We start from the raw sequence: 19,148 nt of genomic DNA, 5'->3' as shown, positions 1-19,148 counted from the left end.
ACTTTTTCTTCTTTTTAAGGGCAAGTGTAAGGTGTTGTGTTCTGGATGCAATTTGATTGATCAAACCATCAGACTTGAAGCAAAATCTACTTTATTCATATAGTTTAAATACAAATGAATGAAAGAAGAATTGGAATAACAACCCAGTTGGAAAACTTATGAGAATAATAGATTATCTAACTACTAAACAGCAGCTGTTCTGAAATAGTAATATCCAGAAGCACATCCTTGGCAAAGGCAAATTCAGTAAAACAGATTATCTCACATGTAATGTTTCTCCAGACCAGGCGGAAAGAAAATCAAGAATAAACTCTGAGACAGAAAGAAAATTCAAGTGTTTTGCTATAGCAAGGAGAAATGTATAGCAACATCCAAACCCTAACAGCAGCTGGTTCTGTGGGAGCTTGACCCCACCACTTCATTCTGCTTCTGTTGTTCCAACTTTTAAAAAAAACTAAGGCCTCACAAGCTATTTACTTTATTGGCTTGGTACTGCCTGCTCGCCACCTTAGTCACAACATCTCTTCACAAAAAGCCAGAACACAATATATTTTTAAAGTCATAGTGTTGTCACATATTCAAAGGGGGAGGGGGGAGGCAAAAAGGTGGTAACTTTAGGTCAATTAGACTATCGTGTATTATTGGAAAAGTATTGGAATCAGTTATCAAGGAAGTAATAGCAGAATATGTGTAAAATCGTAATCTAATCAAGCAGAATCAGCATGTCTTCATGAAAGAGAAATTGTATGTGACTAAGTTATTAGAGTTTGCTGAGGGAGTCTCAACTAGAGACGGTAAATATGTTGTATTTGGAGTTTCAGAAGGCATTTAACAAGGTATCTCAAAAGGTTAAGTCACAAGACAAAAGCCCATGATATTGGAGGCAGTATACTAGCATGGATTGAGAATTGGCATATGGTAGGAAACAGGAAATAAGGGGTTCTTTTTCATGTTGCTGTCCTGGGATCTGTGGAATTCTACAGGGATCAGTGCTGAGACAGCAACGTTTCATAATATAAATTAATTACTTAGAGGAATGAAGGAATTAAGGGGAGTCAAATTTGCAGAGAACACAAAAGTAATTGGAAAGGCAGATTGCGACAGGGACACTAACAGTTTACAGAGATATTGATAAATTAAGTGAGCAAAAAGCTGGCAAATGGTGGGTAATGTAGGAAAATCTGAATTTGTTCATTTTGGAAGGGAGAACAAGAGAGGACAGAATAATATTTAAGTAAAGAAAACCTGCAGAAAGCTGCAATGCAAAAGGACTTAGGGTACTTTTTAATGAAACCAGAGAGCTAACACATACTCTGTAGCAGGTAATCAGGAAGGCTGATGTTATGGTGGCCCTTATTTCCAGGGGGTTTGGAGTACAGGAGTAGAGAAGTCCTACTGCAAGTGCAACATGTTACTGGAGAGACCATATCTGGAGTACTGCAAGAAGATTTAGTTCCCTTATTTGAGGAAAATCATAATATCATTGGAGACTGTTCAAACGTCTCACTAGGATCATTCCTGCTGTGAAGAGATATCTTATGAACAAAGACTAAACAGTTTGGAACTCTACTCACTGGAGTTTTGAGGAATGAGAGGTAATCTCATTGAAACAATAGGATTCTTAAGGTGCTTGTCAGGGAAAGTGCTGAGAGGATGTTTATCCTTGTCTTCGGAACTGTTTTCCACAGAGAGCTGTGGGGCAGAGTCCATCTGTATATTTAAGGCTGAGATAGATTCTTCAACAGTAGATAAATCAAGGGTTACAGGAAAAATGTAGCAAAGTGAATATGAAAAATGTTGGATCAGCCATTCACCTGTTGGATGACAAAGTAGGCTTGAGGAGTTGAATGGCCTACTCCTGTTCCTATTTCGTATGGTCTTATGGATGACATATTTGTGGAAGGAGGCTATGAGGCATGAGTGTGCATAGCGTACCAATGAGGATGAAGTGGTAAGTGTTTGCCATTCAGATTGGTAAGTGTAGAAGTGCCTGAAAGAAAGGGATGTTAAATTTGCAAGGTTTACTGATCTGAAAGGTATTTTGTAGAAGAATGCTGAGAAAGTCAAGGTTGATGTTGGCCTCTGAAAATACATGCCACTCACTATTCTTGGTCTCCTGAAACCCTTGAACCTCTTGGACACTGTCTCCAGATCTGCTGTTCATTTGCTCAGTACTTCTAAATTGCTGATTGGGAGAGACTGTCATCTTCCTACCAACCTTTGTACATAGTTTCTTGTTTCTGTCCTCCAGATCCCCCATCATAATCTCCAGGTAAGAGTCCATACTCTAGTCTATATCCTGGGAATGGTTGGAGAGAGTAAATGGGAGGAAGCCTTTCAGTTCTCATTCCATTCTGCTGTAGTCACAGAAACTAATTTGAAATTCAGGCATTCCAACTCCTGTCAAATCTCTTCACCTTCCTTACACAGATTTGTGGCATCATCCTTTCTCAGATTAACAGGGAATGTGGATGAATGGTGATAACAACATAGCTGAGTTTAAAAAAGCCATGGCAAAGCCTACTTCAGTTGCAAATGGGTTTAACTTTGAAGTTCTTTTTAGAATGGTCTTTTAATGCCAGTCATTTTCAACCGTTAAAATGAATGCACTTATACAGTAAATTATTTCCATTAACAGGGAAAATAAATGAAAATAGAGCATTTAGTAATATTAATTATTTTTGTACTTAAGACTCCAAATAATATTCTTGAATATTTAATTCCTCAGCCACAACTTAATGAGACAAATGTAGAGAGCATTGAGAAATTGCACAAATCAGTGCTTTACGCCAGCCCGGTTGACCCAGCAAATTGGATTGGGCTAAGAAAGTCCTCTCCCCTTCTGGTATACCTTAAGGTATGGATTTGCTACAATATTTCCTAACTTTCTTTTCCATTCTAACATGTATTCAACAAAACAAAAGGAAGCGTTATCTCAAAAGGGACCAAGGAATGAATTTAAAGTCTGTGTAGAAACTGATGCTCAGCTCGAGTGTAACCATTTGTGCATCTATTGGCATTGTCTCATGTTCCACATTGCCTCCATTAAAATAAATTAATGTCTCTAATGTAGTGTCCAAATATAAACAACATGTGCTAAGGGCTTTTCATACTGCAAATAAATGTAAACTTTATTTATGATGAGTGAAATTGAGGATTGTTGCTTAAAACATTTGTAATCAAACCTTGACAATCAAATTTGATCCCAATTCAAAAGGATACCAATGAGGAATGTTTATATTGTGTTTCCACATTATTTACAACAATGTTTTAAGCTCAAGACATTGATGCACTGTCACAGATCAGCATCAAGTTGCCATGTAATCATTTTCCCCTAAGAGAACGTTCTTTGGGCTACCATTTAGGCATATTTTGCATGATCTCCAACACTTCCTTTTCTTATTGCAGATTTCATTTAGTTGTGTTTTACACTTTTATTTGTATGTGCCTCAAATAGTGTAGTTTTTTAAATTTAATTTGAAAACAATAGATTGTCACATAAACCAAATTAAGAAAGGAGGAATTCAGTGTTATCCTGGATTATTCATTAGATTATTTTAATTAAGTGATCATAAATTAAGTAAAGATCTTATGCTGTTTTTGGAAGCTGAAGATAAAGCAAATGTAAATGAACCAACTATATTTAAAACAAATCTGTAAAAAATTTTGACTTATTGTTCTGAACCGCAGATATAAGTACTGGGAAACTTTCAAGTATGTACATGACCAATGGAATATTCATCTTCTGAAACAAATTCTGAAACACAATTTGATGGGTCCAAAGAGTGGAGGGCATATAAAGTTAAATCTAGCATCATTTCTTGAATGGTTTCACAAGGATTTCAGTGTATACAATGTAATTTATCTAATTCGCTGCACAATTTTCAGAATCTTACTGCAAAGATTAAAAGCTTTGCTTCAGACCATAGGAAAGCTGCCAAGGCCCAAGAGCAAACAATAAGCACATATTTTTTACAGATCGGTGGAGATGTAGTGGGGATGAGAGGAAGGTCTCAGAAACTGATGTCTAGTTGGGTAGCCAAATGAGTCCATGCTGTTCTGGCTTTTCTGAATGTGGGATTGAAGGAGAATGGAGAATTCCCTTGGATTAACTAAGTCATTGTTAAGGCTTTTCAGAAGTCAATTATGAAGTTCATTAACCCTGAATCCTGACTTCTTAGCCATGTAACTTGTTTCCTGAATGGTCAGCCACTTTTAAGATCATGAAGGCAAGTGAAGAGCTTCTTCAGTGAAACTGGCAAACTGGGAACGTTTATATTAACTGCAGCATTGTCCATTAATGAGACTGCTGTTCTCTCAGAGAGTGACTCTTTAATGCATATTTGTCAATTTCTTGGAACTATTTATGCATTGCCCCATGCTGTATCTGCTGGGAGGTCAAGAGCTGACATCACACAACTGTTCTTAACCTAGCAGCAAGAGCAACATCAGTAGGTGCAACAACACCTGTTCTATTCCTCAGCTGCATGTTCCTTCATAGACAGATAGACATGAAAAACCTTCCAGAAGGAGGTGAGACTGTTAACAGCAAGTCTACAGGCTGAAGATCAGCACTCTCAACCAATGTCACACAAGGCTCAGCCACTTATGGCAATTCATTTTCAGAATGTCCTAATTGTTTTTTTTACAGCTAATGAGTTGATTTGAAGTGTATGCGTTGTATGCAGTCATTGAATGCATTGCATAGCCTCTCAGCATAATCTCTCATAGTTCTTCAATACACCTCCCTGCTTTCATATACTTTCACCTTGTGAAGCAAGAGCTCCAGCCTGTCAACCAGAAGTATTTCTGCTTCTGCAATAACATCCAATTTTAAAATCATCTGTTATGACAACAAAAAGAAGCACTTGAATAATGGGTGTTACAGGTATCAGATGACTGGAGGGGAAAGCTGCCAAGTGGGTGAAGTTAACTGATTGTGACCTGGTTGGCAGGGGAATGTATTGGATCCAGAGGTGTGGCAAGAGTGTTTTGGGATTTTAAAAAAATTATTCATAGGACATGGGCATCACTATCCAGTATTTGTTGCCCATCCCTAATTGCTCAAAGGCAGTTAAGAGACAGCCACATTGCCAATGGTTTGGAATTACACGTAGGCAAGACCAGGTAAGGAGAGTAGTTTCCTTCCCTGAAAGAAACATTAATGAACAAAATAGGCTTTTCCTCCAACAACTGTGGTTTCATGGTCATCATTAAACTCATATTTTCAGATTTTGATTGAATTCAAATTTCACCATCTGTCTGGCAGGATTCAAACTTGGATTTCAGAACATCACTTGGGTCACTGGATTAATAGTCTGGTGATAATACCATTAGGCCATCACCTCCCTATTAGTCTTCTCTGTAGTTCAGGTTAGTTCTGGATATGGTGCTTGATTTAACTTGGACCTTGTAAAACAATAAACTATACTTTGGAATTTAAGAAATCCATTGGTCTCACCATCTGAAGTGCTGACCTATGTGACAATACTTACAACAAAACAAAACTACCAACAAAACATCCATTGACTATGTTTAATTTTTTCAAATCTATTTCTTTGTCTTGAATTTCCCACCAGTCCTAGTTATTTAATATTCCAAACTGTCATAATTGCTGAAACAAAAACAGAAATTGCTGGAAAAACTCAGCAGGTCTTCTCATTAAGAGTCGCCAGACTCAAAATGTTAAATCTCCTTTCTTTCCACAGATCCTGCCACATCTGCTGAGTTTTGCCAGCAATTTCTGTTTTTGTTTCAGATCTCCAGCATCAGTAGTTCCTTGCCTTATGTCAGTTGTAGTAACTTTTTAACTTCATAGTTCAGCAACTTGTTGCTTCAAAGTCTAGTACAAGACCTTAAGGCCCTGATTAACCAATGCCAAAAAGATCATAGATGCTACTCTTTGCACTTTACTGATGCTGTCTGATTGTTTAGATACTGGTCAAAGAATCAATGACGTAGGTCTGGTCACAATTCCTTGAGCAACCAACCTGATGAAGGGCTTTTGCCTGAAACGTCGATTTTCCTGCTCCATGGATGCTGCCTGACCTGTTGTGCTTTTCCAGCACCACTCTGATCTAAACTCTGGCTTCCAGCATCTACAGTCCTCACCTTTGCCTAGTTTGTTTTTATGTAATTGCTGGTTAAGAAGGCTGGGAAAGAGAAAATGGAGAATTACAGATGTTTTAGTTTGATATCAGTAGGGTGCTCAATATTGGAATATATTATAAAGAATGTGATAAGGGGACATTTAGAACATTTCCTTTTAGTAAGATTGGGAAGAATGAACATGAAAGGGAAATCATGTTTGGCAACCGTATTTGAGTTTTTTGGGGATGTTATTGTAAGATATTACATAAAGGATAAGCAATGGATATGATATGTTTGGATTTTCAGAAGCTGTTGATAATCCCACTTAGGAGGTTAGTAAAAAAAATTAGAGCACATGAGGGACTAGCAGTAATATTATGAATTAAATTGAGAATTCATTAACAGACAAGAAAAAAGTGGATATAAACAGGTCATTCTGAGGATGATAAGCTATAATGAGTGGGACTATAAGGAAGCTCTCGAGTATGCTCAAGGCAGAAGTCAGTGGATGTTCTGGGTGCTAATAACATCAGTTAATGGAGTTAAGATAAATGATCAGCCATGTTCTGGCTGAATGGTACAGCAGGCTTAATGTGCAATTTCTAGAAACTTGCTTAGTTCATTTTAGCTGCTATCAACAGCAAATTGCACTTACACATAGTGCATTGTATGAAGGCAGATACCAAGAGCACCTTCTGACTTTTGTGGGACACCTTAAAGTTTCAAATTCTGTCATAACCAGTCCAGAATATATCTTCAGTACTTTAGGAAATTCAAGTATAATAAATGTAATTTTTTTTTTCTCTTTTCTAGAACAACCTGCTGATTCTTGCTGTTTTAGCATTTGAAGTCACAATCTACCGTCATCAGGAGTATTTTAGGCTCCGCAATAACCTTCCACATCCAGTAACAAAAACTATCTTTCATGACATCACAAGACAACACTTGGATAATGGACTGGTGAACTGTGCCAAGTATTTCATAAATTACTTCTTCTACAAGTTTGGGCTGGAGGTGTGCAGCATATGGATTTGAAATAAAATCTTATTTATATGCCTCAGTAATCAAAGATATTCAAGTAATATGTAAATGATAGTTAATTGAAAAATATGAGTGGTCAGAAGGACAAATAATATTTTTATTCATATTTATTGGAATGGCAGGGATGCCTGACAAGTCCAAGGTGTTCCCAGTGGAAAGCAGATTTTCCTTAGAGTCAGACTGCAGAAATGCCTGGAGGTGGCTTGCCAATGATTGAAATTTGGCATCAAGGTTTCTCATTGTAACTTGTGATGTGGAGGTGCTGGTGTTGGACTGGTGTGGATAAAGTTAACAATCACACAGCACCAGGTTATAGTCCAACAGATTTATTTAGAGTACAAGTTTTTGGAGCACTGTTCCTTCGTCAGGTAGCTAGTGGGGCAGGATCATAGGACACAGAATTTATAGTTTCAACCAATGCGGTGTATTGAACAAACCAAGATTGTTGTTGTCTTTAATCACTTAGAATGGGTTGGAACTTTGCAGAGTGGTACAGAGCAGTTAGGAAATAGACACCTCAGTGTAGTGGTTTTGGTCTGAAACATTCAGACCAGAAATGTTTAGTTAGAACCTGAAAGCAGGTTTTTGAAGCTAACAAAGTTTAAGCTCAAGGATAATCAAGGAAGAGTTTATCAATCTCTCAAGACTGGGAAGTGAAAGAAATAGTTACTTCAAATCTATAGTTGTAATAAAGAAGAGACCTCTCTCTCTGGTATTTGAGAATATAAAATGATAGTGTTGGGATTAGGTGGGATTGTGTCTTTCAAATGTAAATAGTTCAGTAAACTGTATTATTGTTAAAGCCCCCAATCTACAGCATTGCATGCTTATAGTTCAGTGAAGGACCACTGCATTAATTATATAAAGAAAACAAAATATTTTCTATCAAGCCAGATTTTAAATCAGTGATATAATGTGTCCAGAAGTAACATCAATTGAGATCATAATAAGTGGGGACTGTTGAGGGATTTGAATTCATTGGATCTAAATCTGTCTTCTTAAAGTAGTGGGTATGTGGAGGTTTTGGACAGGAAATGTTTGATATGTGGTGAAGTTTAATGCACGTATTTTAATGAGAGTTTTGAAAGTTGCTAAGAGTTTTCTGGAAGTTGTTGAGTCATAAGCATGGAAACAGATCCTTTGGTCAAACTCGTACATGCCACCCTGACATCCCAATCTGATCTCGTCCCATGTGCCAGCATTTGGCCAATATCCCCTCTAAACTTCTCCTATTCATATACCCATCCAAATGCCTTTTAAATGTTGTAATTTTACCTGCCTCCACCACTTCCTCCATCAGCTCGTTCCATACACAAGCGTGAAAAAGTTACTCAGGTCCCTTTTAAATCTTTCCCCACTCACCTTAAACCTATGCCTTCTGGTTTTGGACTCAACCACCTTAGGAAAAAGACCTTGATTGTTCACCCTATCATGCACCTCATGATTTTGTAAACCTCTATAAGGTTACACCTCAGCATCCAATGTTCTAGGGAAAAAAGCCCCAGCCTATTCAGCTTTTTTCCCATAACTCAAACCCTCCAGTCTCAGCAACATCCTTGTAAATCTTTCCTGCACCCTCTCAAGTTTAACAACATCCTTTCTATAGAACAGTGACCAGAATTATATGCAATATTCTAAAAGTTGAAGATATAACAGTGAGCAACTTGAAACCTTTGATTAAGGTGAACTCTGGGAGTTCACAGATAAAAAGAAGTAAAAGCAGGACCTTGTAATGAGGAGATTCTTCAAATGATTATCCAACATTAAGAATTTGAATAGGTGAAATCTAAAACTGAGATGGCACAGCTAGATTAGCTAGGATTCAGTTAGAAATGGAGAAAAAAATGACTTAGAGAGTGAAAAAGAAGAGAAATAAAAACTGAATTAGAGAAGGTAAAATTAAAATACATGAGGGAGAAAGAAACCAGAAGATAATGAAAAGTGAGTAAAATAAAAAAACGAAGCAAGATGAAATTTAAAAATCGTAGTTTCTAAAGAGTAACTGAAATTAGACAACATGATTTGCCCAAAGAAAGGCTTAGAGCCATGGTCTCCAACTCACAGATTGTGATTGACTAATTGATCCAGTCTCAATAGCAGTCTCAGTTTCTCATTCTCATTCTGCATTCTGCCTAAGCTGTGCCTGTTGATCATCATGCTGAATCATGATATTCACTTCCAGAAGCTACTGCTGGACTTGGAGGTCCTTGCAGAACAAACAAAAATTAACAAGAACCCTGCTATGTCCAACATCCAGTACCTGAGTGACATAGCTGACCCAGGTCCCCAAAAACAAATTACAGTCACAAAAGTGACTTCCTGACCTTCTTGAGAACAACAGCAACATTCCAGTTCTGAGGTGCGGATCCAGAGGCCCACCTGCAGTGTGACCAGTGGCATCACAAATTACAGGATGAAGTGATATAGGGAAAAGGGCTTCCAGCTCCACATTTAAAACTCATAATTTGTGCAAGTGCAGAATTTATGTCTGAATTCAATCTATTTTAAAACTTGGTTTACAAAAACCTTTACGTCCTGTTGTTTATTATGTGTGGTGCAGATCTCTAACCCAAGGCGTATTCTCGTTGGAGGCTGGTAGCTAGTGTAAGCTTGCTTTTTATCTTATCTAAAAAATGCTTCCTTGGCTGGTGACAATGATGAGTGATGAAGTTAGAAGTCACACAACACCAGGTAATAATCCAAAAGTATTATTTGAAATCACAAGCTTTCTGAGTGCTTCTCCTTTGTCAGGTGATTTCACCAAACAAAGGAACAGCGCTCCAAAAGCTTGTGATTTCAAATAAAACTGTTGGACTATAACCTGGTGTCATGTGACTTCTGACTTTGTCCAGCCCACTTCAACAGTGACACATCCATATCAATGGTGAGTGAAGACCCTGGAACATCTAAAATGAAACTGAAGACATACAACTTCCATATGGAATAAGAAAATGATTTTTTTTTAGAACTGCAAAAGGTAACAGCATTTGCCTTATGTCACCATGGTATGTCAACAAGTAAAAGGAGAATTTGGAATGACATCACACAATGATGCACAGTAAATTGATGGATAGTTTTCCCTTGAACAGAAACAAAGAAAGTTGACAATTTTAAGGTTGTTTGAAAGTTCAACATTCATTTTTTTCCAGCAAACCAGCAAATTAGAACCCAGACTTCAAGGTATTAGCAGATAAGCGTCAGTTACAGGTGTCACACTGAGACCCAGTGATTAGAGGACAAAATGAATAATTATATATACGTGGAATTGAATTTATATAGCTCTGAAATAAACTATTTATTTCATATTTACTGAGTGGTATATCCCAGATTGCACTTCAAAAAGTAAAATTGATGTGGGAGGTGGTGATATAATGATAATGTCACTAGACTAGTAGTATAAAATAACAGGCTAATGTTCAATTGTTCCAGAAGTGAGAAATTTCCATTGTGAGGATAGATTTTAAAATTTAGGACCATTCTCCTGGGAGAGAAGGTTAAGAAGAGATCTGATATTCAGTTGCAGAGCTGGCATAGACATAGTAGGCCAAATGACCACTTTCTGTGCCATACATTTCTCTGATTTTCTGTTTAAAAACAATTTAAGGACATTAGCCTAGAATAAAGAAGGAAGGAGGAGATAGTAACATTAACTGGGACCGTAACCGTTTACCTGTCCTTTCCCCAAATATCTGAAAATTCTTCTCCTCTAAGTTTTTATCTAATTCTTTGTTGAAAGTCTTTATTACTGAAGATGGGTAGCAATAATGTTTTTGTCCTTATTTGTTACACTTTGTAAACAAAATATCTCAGAACTAATGGTTGGACTTTACTAAAACTGGCAAATGGTATGTGTATGACTCAAGGAAAAGCTGATTACCTTTCGGCAAAGATGAAGAAAGTGAATTTGCATTTCTAAACAAAATGTTGGAATTATTTCACACAGGACATTGACTGTTTTAAAATGTTATGGATTACCTCATTTGGTGATGCAATTTGTCACAGATGTCAAAACGTGAAGAATTTTCAGAGCAGGTTGTTGGATGTGGATTGTGAGGTAGAAGCTTTTAATAAAAAGATTTTCTTTTCATTTTTAACCTTGTAGTTAGATAATCAAACTGGGAGGGAAAAGTCTCAAGGAAAGGCAGCATTGTGAAAGCATTGTATTAATATTGAATGAACACAGCATGGACATACTAAGTTCTCTGTAATATTTTATCCCTCTCCTGTGCCGAGGTCCAGGCACAGCAATGCTAAACCAGAAATCAATGTGTACACCCACTATTCGATGTGCATGGATCCTGCAGTGGCTTTGCAGAGTTAGAGATTTAGGAATTTGGGGTCACGGAGGCAAAGGTTTAATTAGTGGAATCTTTAAGCAACAGACTTGTAGATATATTTTTACTCATGAGGACTGACCTTCAAGGCTGATTTTGTGTGCTTCAAAATAGACAGCTTGGAACAGGTTAAGTTTTTGTACTTAGTCTTCATCACAACATTAGTCTGACTTGAGGGACTGAGAGAAATATCCTCTCTTTTTCTCTTTTTTAATATTTAGCAACTACAATGTTGTGGATGATAAACGTTTTACTGTTCTGTCTTCCTTTTCACATACGCTGTGACTTTTGTTGAAATATACTAGTAAAGGCTAGGAAAAGCCTTGTGTGCAGAGAATTGTAAGCGCATGGACTTTTTTGCTGCAAGAAAAGAATGGGCAAGCTTTGAAGCAGAGAAAAATAAAAGACTATGGGCGAGACAGTGGGTTTTATTTTGATTGTTATCCAGGCTGATGGATCCCCAGTTCTCCAGCATCTTTTCCAAACAACATTGCTTGTGTGTGAATCTAAATGCTGGCTTGTGACAAGCTAGTCACCAAAAAGGACATCACTACTAAGCTGACTGTCCTCATTTGACTTCCACACATTCACACTTTTAACAAATAGGAGATATATCCTTGGTTCCTACCTATTTTTTTCATTAATATTCTACACCTCAGTGATGTTTCTGAAAATATCAGATCAGATTCTGTATGTACATTAACAATATCCTGCTGGAATTCACCTTTTTAATTGCTATGCAGTTTACCCAGCTCTGAATATTTGATGAGTTGACCATTTTGCCAAATCAATCCATTATTTTGAATTAACACTACAAACTCTGAATCCTAACCATAAATCCAGCTGCCTACTGTACTGCTTTCTGAGGCAAAACTAAATTATTTGCAAACTTGATGCTCTATTTAACCCTGAGCTCAGTTTCTGACCTAATATTGTTTCTTAATTTGTTCACTGGATAAAAGTGTCTCAGATAAAAGTGGCCATAAAACTTTACCCATCTCTAATTATTCTTACAATTGATGGTGAGCTACTAACAAGTCTATTTTACCTTAAAAAAATCTCTGCCTCAGCTCATCCAAGAGTGAATTTTGTAACACTGGACTCAACAAGCTGAATTTAACCAAATCAATTTTGGAGAGTTTCAGTGAGGACTTCTCTCAATGAGCTTTAGCACGTTATGTCACAATTCTCCACTGCTGATTTCATAGCGCTGCTATTATGCAATCACTAGCAGCAGAGGTATTCGTTGCTGTCAGAACTTTCTAGGAGTTATGCCACTGACATCAGTCTGATCAACTGTCGTTGCAACTGCAGCTACAGAAATGAAACTACACAGGCTACTTCTCCTTGGTGGCAGAATATATTCAAACCGTGTGAAAAGGTTTCTCCAGTGTCCAGTATGGCATAACATCTTGTCATTGTTCAATGTGGGAGCATCACCATGTCGAAAAGCCTTCAAACAGTGAAAATGTTAACAGAAAAAGCAAAGAACAATTAAAGAAAAAGATCTATATTTGTTTCTAGGAATAAATAAGGGCTGCTTGCTTTTCAAGCAACAACAAACTTGCAGTCCATGAATGATCACTTCACCTAACTTATACCTGTTGAAGCCAGTTATCAATTAAACACTGTTTGACTTGTTACACCCACTGTTGCAGTGCTGTGTAATGTTGAAGGTGATGGTCCTCATGCTCAGTGTCCTTTGCTTCTTCCTTGTAAGACTGCTGCTGCTCTCTCAGCTCTTTAGAAGTCATTACATTCCTTCTTTACCTGTTTTAGTTACACAGAACACAACATGCAAGAATTATGCAGCATAGATTGTCTGGACTGTACTGCAGGGTGCCCTGTGAGTGATACAGGCATTAGAATCTCATCTTCAGGAGGCTTACCATCTACTCCATGATTCATTGCTGGAAGATTGGACTGTATTATATCTAATTACGTCTGAATACAGAGGTTGAGTAATGGAGTCATCAGCCACAGTTACAGATGGTAGCCCTGGTATCCCAGTAAGCATCCTTGTAAGACATCTGACCCTTGAGACCAAGCAGGAACCTGAGAGTTCTTAAGGATATAGGCATCATGGCAACTTGCACATTACCTGGTGCAGACTTCTAAAATGTGGTACCAAAGATTATAGAAGACTTATACATTTATGGAATGGAATCCTTTCCTGTGGATGGAGTCTGCTACAATAAGATATGGTGCTGTAACGCAATCTGTGTACAGTGCACACTGCACCTGGGAGAAGTAAGCACTGAGCTTATCACAGGGAAACGTGTCTGTGGCAACAATGCACCTGTTCATCTAAAGGAAACGGCATCAAGTATGATAGACTGTAAAACTCTTGTACCTCCTCTGCATGAGGAAACCTTTAGCTGTGATTTCTTCAAATGGAGGCTATTCAGCAGCCAGTGGAAATTGGCATATTTATTCCTCATTCATTTATCTGTGTCTTTTTTACAATGTACCCGCAGTGATGATAACCGCTGCTGTCCCTGAATCTATTGATCACTGTTCCAATGAACCTGTTTGGGGAATATCAGAAACAGAACAGCCTCTTAATAATGTAAGCAGTCAGTTTTAACATCACATACTTGTGACAGTTTAGCATAGTTCTAAACACAATGGTACATAGAAGACTTGGCAAGGAATGCCATGGGATGGATGTACATAGTCTTTTGACATAGGACCTTACTCTGATAGTTGGAGCATAAACCATACCATTCAAATACTATAGGAGTTTGAAAGTGTCGTAGGATTGCTGAAACCTTGCAACCCCCACCCACCCCCACCATCACCCAATAAAAGCAGCTTGCATGTAAAGTATGGTGATAAATGCTTACAGCTCAAGGTGAGAGGTCACTGAATCCCCCATTATCAATATCCTGGGCATTACCATTGACCAGAAACTAAACTGTACTCGTCATTTAACTGCTGTGGTTACAACAGCAGGTCAGAGGCTAGGAATCCTCGAGCAAATAACTCACATCCTGACTCACCAGTGCCGGTCCTCAATCTGCAATGCACAAGTAAAGAATATGAAGGAGTACGATCCACTTATCTGGATGAGTGGAGTTTCAACAATGTTCAAGAAACTTGACACCATCCAGGACAAAATGTCCCACTTGATTCCCACCACATCCACAAACGTTCACTCTCTCCACCACTGATGCTCAAATAACAGTGTGTACCATTTACAAGATGTATTGTAGGAATTCACCAAGTTATTTAGACAAAATCTTCTGTGAGCAGAAAAGCAATAATTTCTTAGGAACACCACCATTTGCATGTTCCTCTGCAAATCACATATCACCCTGACTCGGAAATGTGTCAGCGTTTGTTCAGTGTCAGTGACTAAAAATCCAGCACCTCCCTCCTTTATGGCATTGTGCTTACGTTCAATGGATTTCAGCAGTTCAAGAAATGAGCTACCCTCTACCTTCTCAAAGGTAACTGGGCAATAAGTGCTGACTAGCCAGTGATACTCATATCCCATGAGTGGACAAAACAGAGGTGGAGCTCCTGTATTCAGACAGATTAAAAAGAAACATTTACTCCACCCACTTGGTGTGTGATAGCAGTCAGTTTGCATTGAGGATTATCAGATCAGTCATGATCTTATTGAATAGCAGAGCAATTTCAACCAGCTAAATGCCCCTACTTGTGTTCCTACATCTGATGGTCTTATTTTGCATTTGTGATTTGGATGAGGGTGGAAGGTAACACAAGTCATGTTTTGCAGAATGAGTCACAGCTTATCCTGGTAAACTTTTTTTCTTTGCACTCTTATCAGAACCCATCGGTTCTGAGCTTCTACACATTCCAACATTTTAATTTAAACATTTTAATTTAAATCTTCGTGCCCCAACATTGCCACATAGGCATTGGCATGACAGCTTAGCCATACCAACCATCATGATGTATTGTGCAAGTATTGAAGCCAGGGTTGTTAATTCTGTATGTCATCATACTGCTTCCAAACCCCGAATAACTTTCCAACTTCTCTGTCACATTAGTGGACACTGAAAACCCATGTTAACTTTCAGTGAGCAGGGTCATTTGGCTGTACACTTGCAGTCTGTTTGCTGAAAGAGCTGCTGTAAGTGTGCCATTGATGTACCACAGTGTCATACCACTAAATGTCCTTCAACTTAACTCAGCCTATGGAATTAACTGAAGTGGAGAATGGTATGGTAGAAGAGGTTGCTGGTGGTCAGTGCCCAAAGAGTATACCATAAGATGTTGGAGACTGCACTTCCAAGATGGCGGCCCAGATGCATAAGCTGTTAGATACCAGCTTTAACTTTCATGTCGTATAAATTAGACAAGAAAAGGTAACAATAAGATTTCAATACACGCAAGTGTACCTCTTGCTGCTCTCTAATGAGATTTTTGTATTGCCATTATCAAGATTCACTTTTTTCAGATCCGGCCATATTTTGTCAATTAAGTCAGTATTGACTATGTCATTCACAGGCTGAGAAAATCCAATCCAGCATTTCCATTACACAACATATCCAGTTTTCCATCTTCCAATCACCTTAACCTAAGAACCCATAAAAATGTTGCCCAGAACACAAGTTTTCATTTATTTCTTATGTTTACTGCCATATATTTGTTCCATATCCTCAAATTTTAAAATTTTTAACTTTTCCTTCAAATTCCTTCATTGCTAGTTCCGGGGTTTTGACCCGCTATCCAATAAAGACATTGGCACTGCACCCTTACCTTAAGTGATATTTCTTTTCAAAAGAAATTCACTTCCATCTAATTTGCTACTCCATAAAGCCTGGTGACTTTGGCAACCATACATTTTGCTTGTATGATCAAACTGATCCTGGTTTCAAAATTTCCTGTCTGTAAATTCATAAACTCCACAAGATCTTTGTCTTTCTGCAATTCTGTCTTCTTGTGCATCTTGCATTTTATTTATTCTATCATTGGAGATCATACTTTTAAATATCTGTGCCCTGAGTTTAGTAATTCCCTTCTTAAATATTTCTGCTTTTCGAATTCTACCATCTACAAAGCACTTCTTAAAATCTCCCTTTTTACCAATCTTTTAATGAGCTGTCCAATGATCTTAAGTGGCTCAATTACAAATATTGTTTGAAAGCAATCTAATATGTGACTAATGAGTTTTTACTATTAAAATTGCCACATGCGTGGGGAGGCAATAGCCTAGTGATAATATTATGAGATTATTAATCCAGAAACTCAGTTAGTGTTCTGGGGAAAGTGAGGACTGCAGATGCTGGAGATTAGAGTCAAGAATTCCTTTTGCCTGAAATGTTGACTCTCCTGCTCCTCAGATGTTGCCTGACCTGCTGTGCTTTTCCAGCATCACATCTCGACTCTAATGTTACGGGGACTCAGATTCACATCTCACAAATGGTGGATTTGAATTCAATAAAAAAAATGCCTGGAATTAAGAATCTGTTGATGGACATGAAGCCATTGTTGCTTAGTTCATAAATATTGTTCAGGGAAGGAAATCTGTCATCCTCACCTGCTCTGGCCCACATGTGACTCCAGACCTTCAGCAATGTGGTTGACTCTAAACTACCTTCTGAAGCAGTTAACAAGCCACTCAGTTGTACAAGTCATGATAATATCTCAGTGAAGATATGAAACCAGATGGACCACGAGTCTTAAACTCAGGCACCGGAATAGACAATAATAGAAACAGTCCTGTCAACCCTGCAAAGCCCTCCTTACTAACATCTGGACAGTGGTGCCAAAATTGGAAGAGCTGTCTCACGGATTAGTTAAGCAACAGCTTGACATAGTCATACTCATGGAATTGTACCTTGCAAACAATGTCCCAGACATGGCCATCACTATCCCTGGATATGTCATGTCCCACCAGTAGGACAAACCCAGCAGAGGTTATGGCACAGTGGTATACAGTCAGGAGGGAGTTGGTCTGGGAGTCCTCAGCTTTGATTCCTGACCCAAGATGTCTCATGGCTTCAAGTTAAACATGGTCAAGGAAATTTGCTGATTATCATAACCATTCTCCCTATCTGATAAATCAGTGTTTGTCCACATTGGACAGCACTTGGAAGAAGCACTGAGGGTAGGAAGTGTGCAAAATGTTCCCTGGAATTTCCATGACCACTACTGCTCAAACCGGTTGAGTCCTAAAGAACACACCTGCTAGGTTGGATTGCAACAGGCAGTGAGAGAAACAGGAGGGAAAACATAGTTTACCTCATTCTTAGCAGTCTCTCAGCTGCAGATGCATTTTTTCATGGCAGTAAGAGTAACCATTGCACAGTCCTTGTGGAGGCATAGTTCCACCTCACATTGAGAATATCCTCCATCATGTAAAAGAGTCATAGTCATAAATTCATTCAACACGGAAACAGACCTTTTGGTCCAACCAGTCCATGCCAAACATACTTCCAAACTAAACTAGTCCTACTTGCCTGCCCCTGCCCCATATCCCTCCAAACCTTTCCTATTCACATACTTACCAAAGTGTCTTTTAAACATTGTAAATGTGCTCTCATTAACCTCTTCCTCAGGAAGTTCAATCCCCATGCAAACCATTCTCTATGTAAAAGGTTTGCCCCTCATGTCTTTTTTAAATCCTTTCCTCTCACCTTAAAATTGCACCCCCTAGACTTGAAACCCCCCAACCCAAGAAAAGGGCACCTGCCATTTACCTTATCTATACCCCTCATGATTTTATAAACCTCAATAAGGTTACCTCTCAACTTCCTATGCTCCAGTTAAGAAATTCCAGTCAATCTAGCCTTTAAATGAATGAATGAACTGAATTGAATTTATTGTCACATGTACCGAGGCACAGTGAAAAGCTTTGTCTTGCAAGCAATATAGGCAGATCACATAGCTAAGTAGCATTGATAGTAAATAATAGGTAAACAGCGGCAAAAACAAAAACACAGGTACAGGCTAATGTTAAGAATTTGTGAGTCCATTCAGTATTCTAACAACAGTAGGGTAGAAACTGTTTTGAAACTGGCTGGTGCGTGTGTCCAGGCTTCTGTACCTTCTCCCCAAAGGTAGAGGTTGTAGAAAAACATTACCAGGGTGGGATGGATCTTTAAGAATGCTGGCGGCCTTTCTTTGACTGCAGGCCTGGTAGCTGGATACTATAGATGGGTGGTTGGCCTTTGTGATTGTCCGGGCCGAGTTCACCACTCTCTGTAACCGTCTCCAATCTTGAATGGTAGAGTTGCCATACCAGGTAGTGATACATTCAGACAGAATGCTCCATCTGGTGCACTTATAAAAGTTGGCAAGGGTATTCACCATGATGCTAAAATTCATCAGCTGCCTGAGGAAGAAGACATGTTGGGCCTTTATAACCAGTGCATCCAAGAAACATGAAGAGTCCAAGAAACCTTGTTGTAGATGACCACTCCCAGGAGCTTGACACTGTCCACTCGTTCCACCTCTGTGCTGTTACTGTGGAGGAGGGTATGAGTTACATTCCGCCAATAATGGGTTCCTTAGTTTTGATGGCATTGAGAGCTAGGTTGTTCTCAGTGTACCATTTTTCCAGGTCTTCCACCTCCTGTCTGTAGTCTGAGATTCAACCAACTATGGTGGTGTCATCAGCGAACTTGTAAATGACATTACTCTGGTATTTGGTGACATAGTCATGGGTATACAGTGAGTACAGTAGAGGGCTGAGTACACATTCCAAGG

At 38.5% G+C, this 19,148-nt stretch overlaps 1 protein-coding gene across 2 annotated transcripts in view; it reads left to right on the top strand.

The window, feature by feature from the left end:
• Positions 1 to 19,148, top strand: part of LOC122548766 (piezo-type mechanosensitive ion channel component 2) — a 782,240-nt gene that overhangs the window by 591,230 nt on the left and 171,862 nt on the right. For both annotated transcript variants that reach the window (XM_087986703.1, XM_087986702.1), the window contains exons 21-22: positions 2,729 to 2,857; positions 6,904 to 7,104. In XM_087986703.1, the coding sequence (XP_087842829.1) occupies positions 2,729 to 2,857; positions 6,904 to 7,104 (330 nt within the window). The remainder of the gene's footprint in view (positions 1 to 2,728; positions 2,858 to 6,903; positions 7,105 to 19,148) is intronic.

This window comes from Chiloscyllium plagiosum, unplaced genomic scaffold (assembly GCF_037043375.1).
Source record: "Chiloscyllium plagiosum isolate Xiang-an unplaced genomic scaffold, Cpla_swu_hap1 HiC_scaffold_4, whole genome shotgun sequence".
NCBI lineage: Eukaryota > Metazoa > Chordata > Chondrichthyes > Orectolobiformes > Hemiscylliidae > Chiloscyllium > Chiloscyllium plagiosum.
The sequence above is the reverse complement of the archived record's forward strand: the minus strand, read 5'-3'. Positions and strand labels throughout refer to the sequence as shown.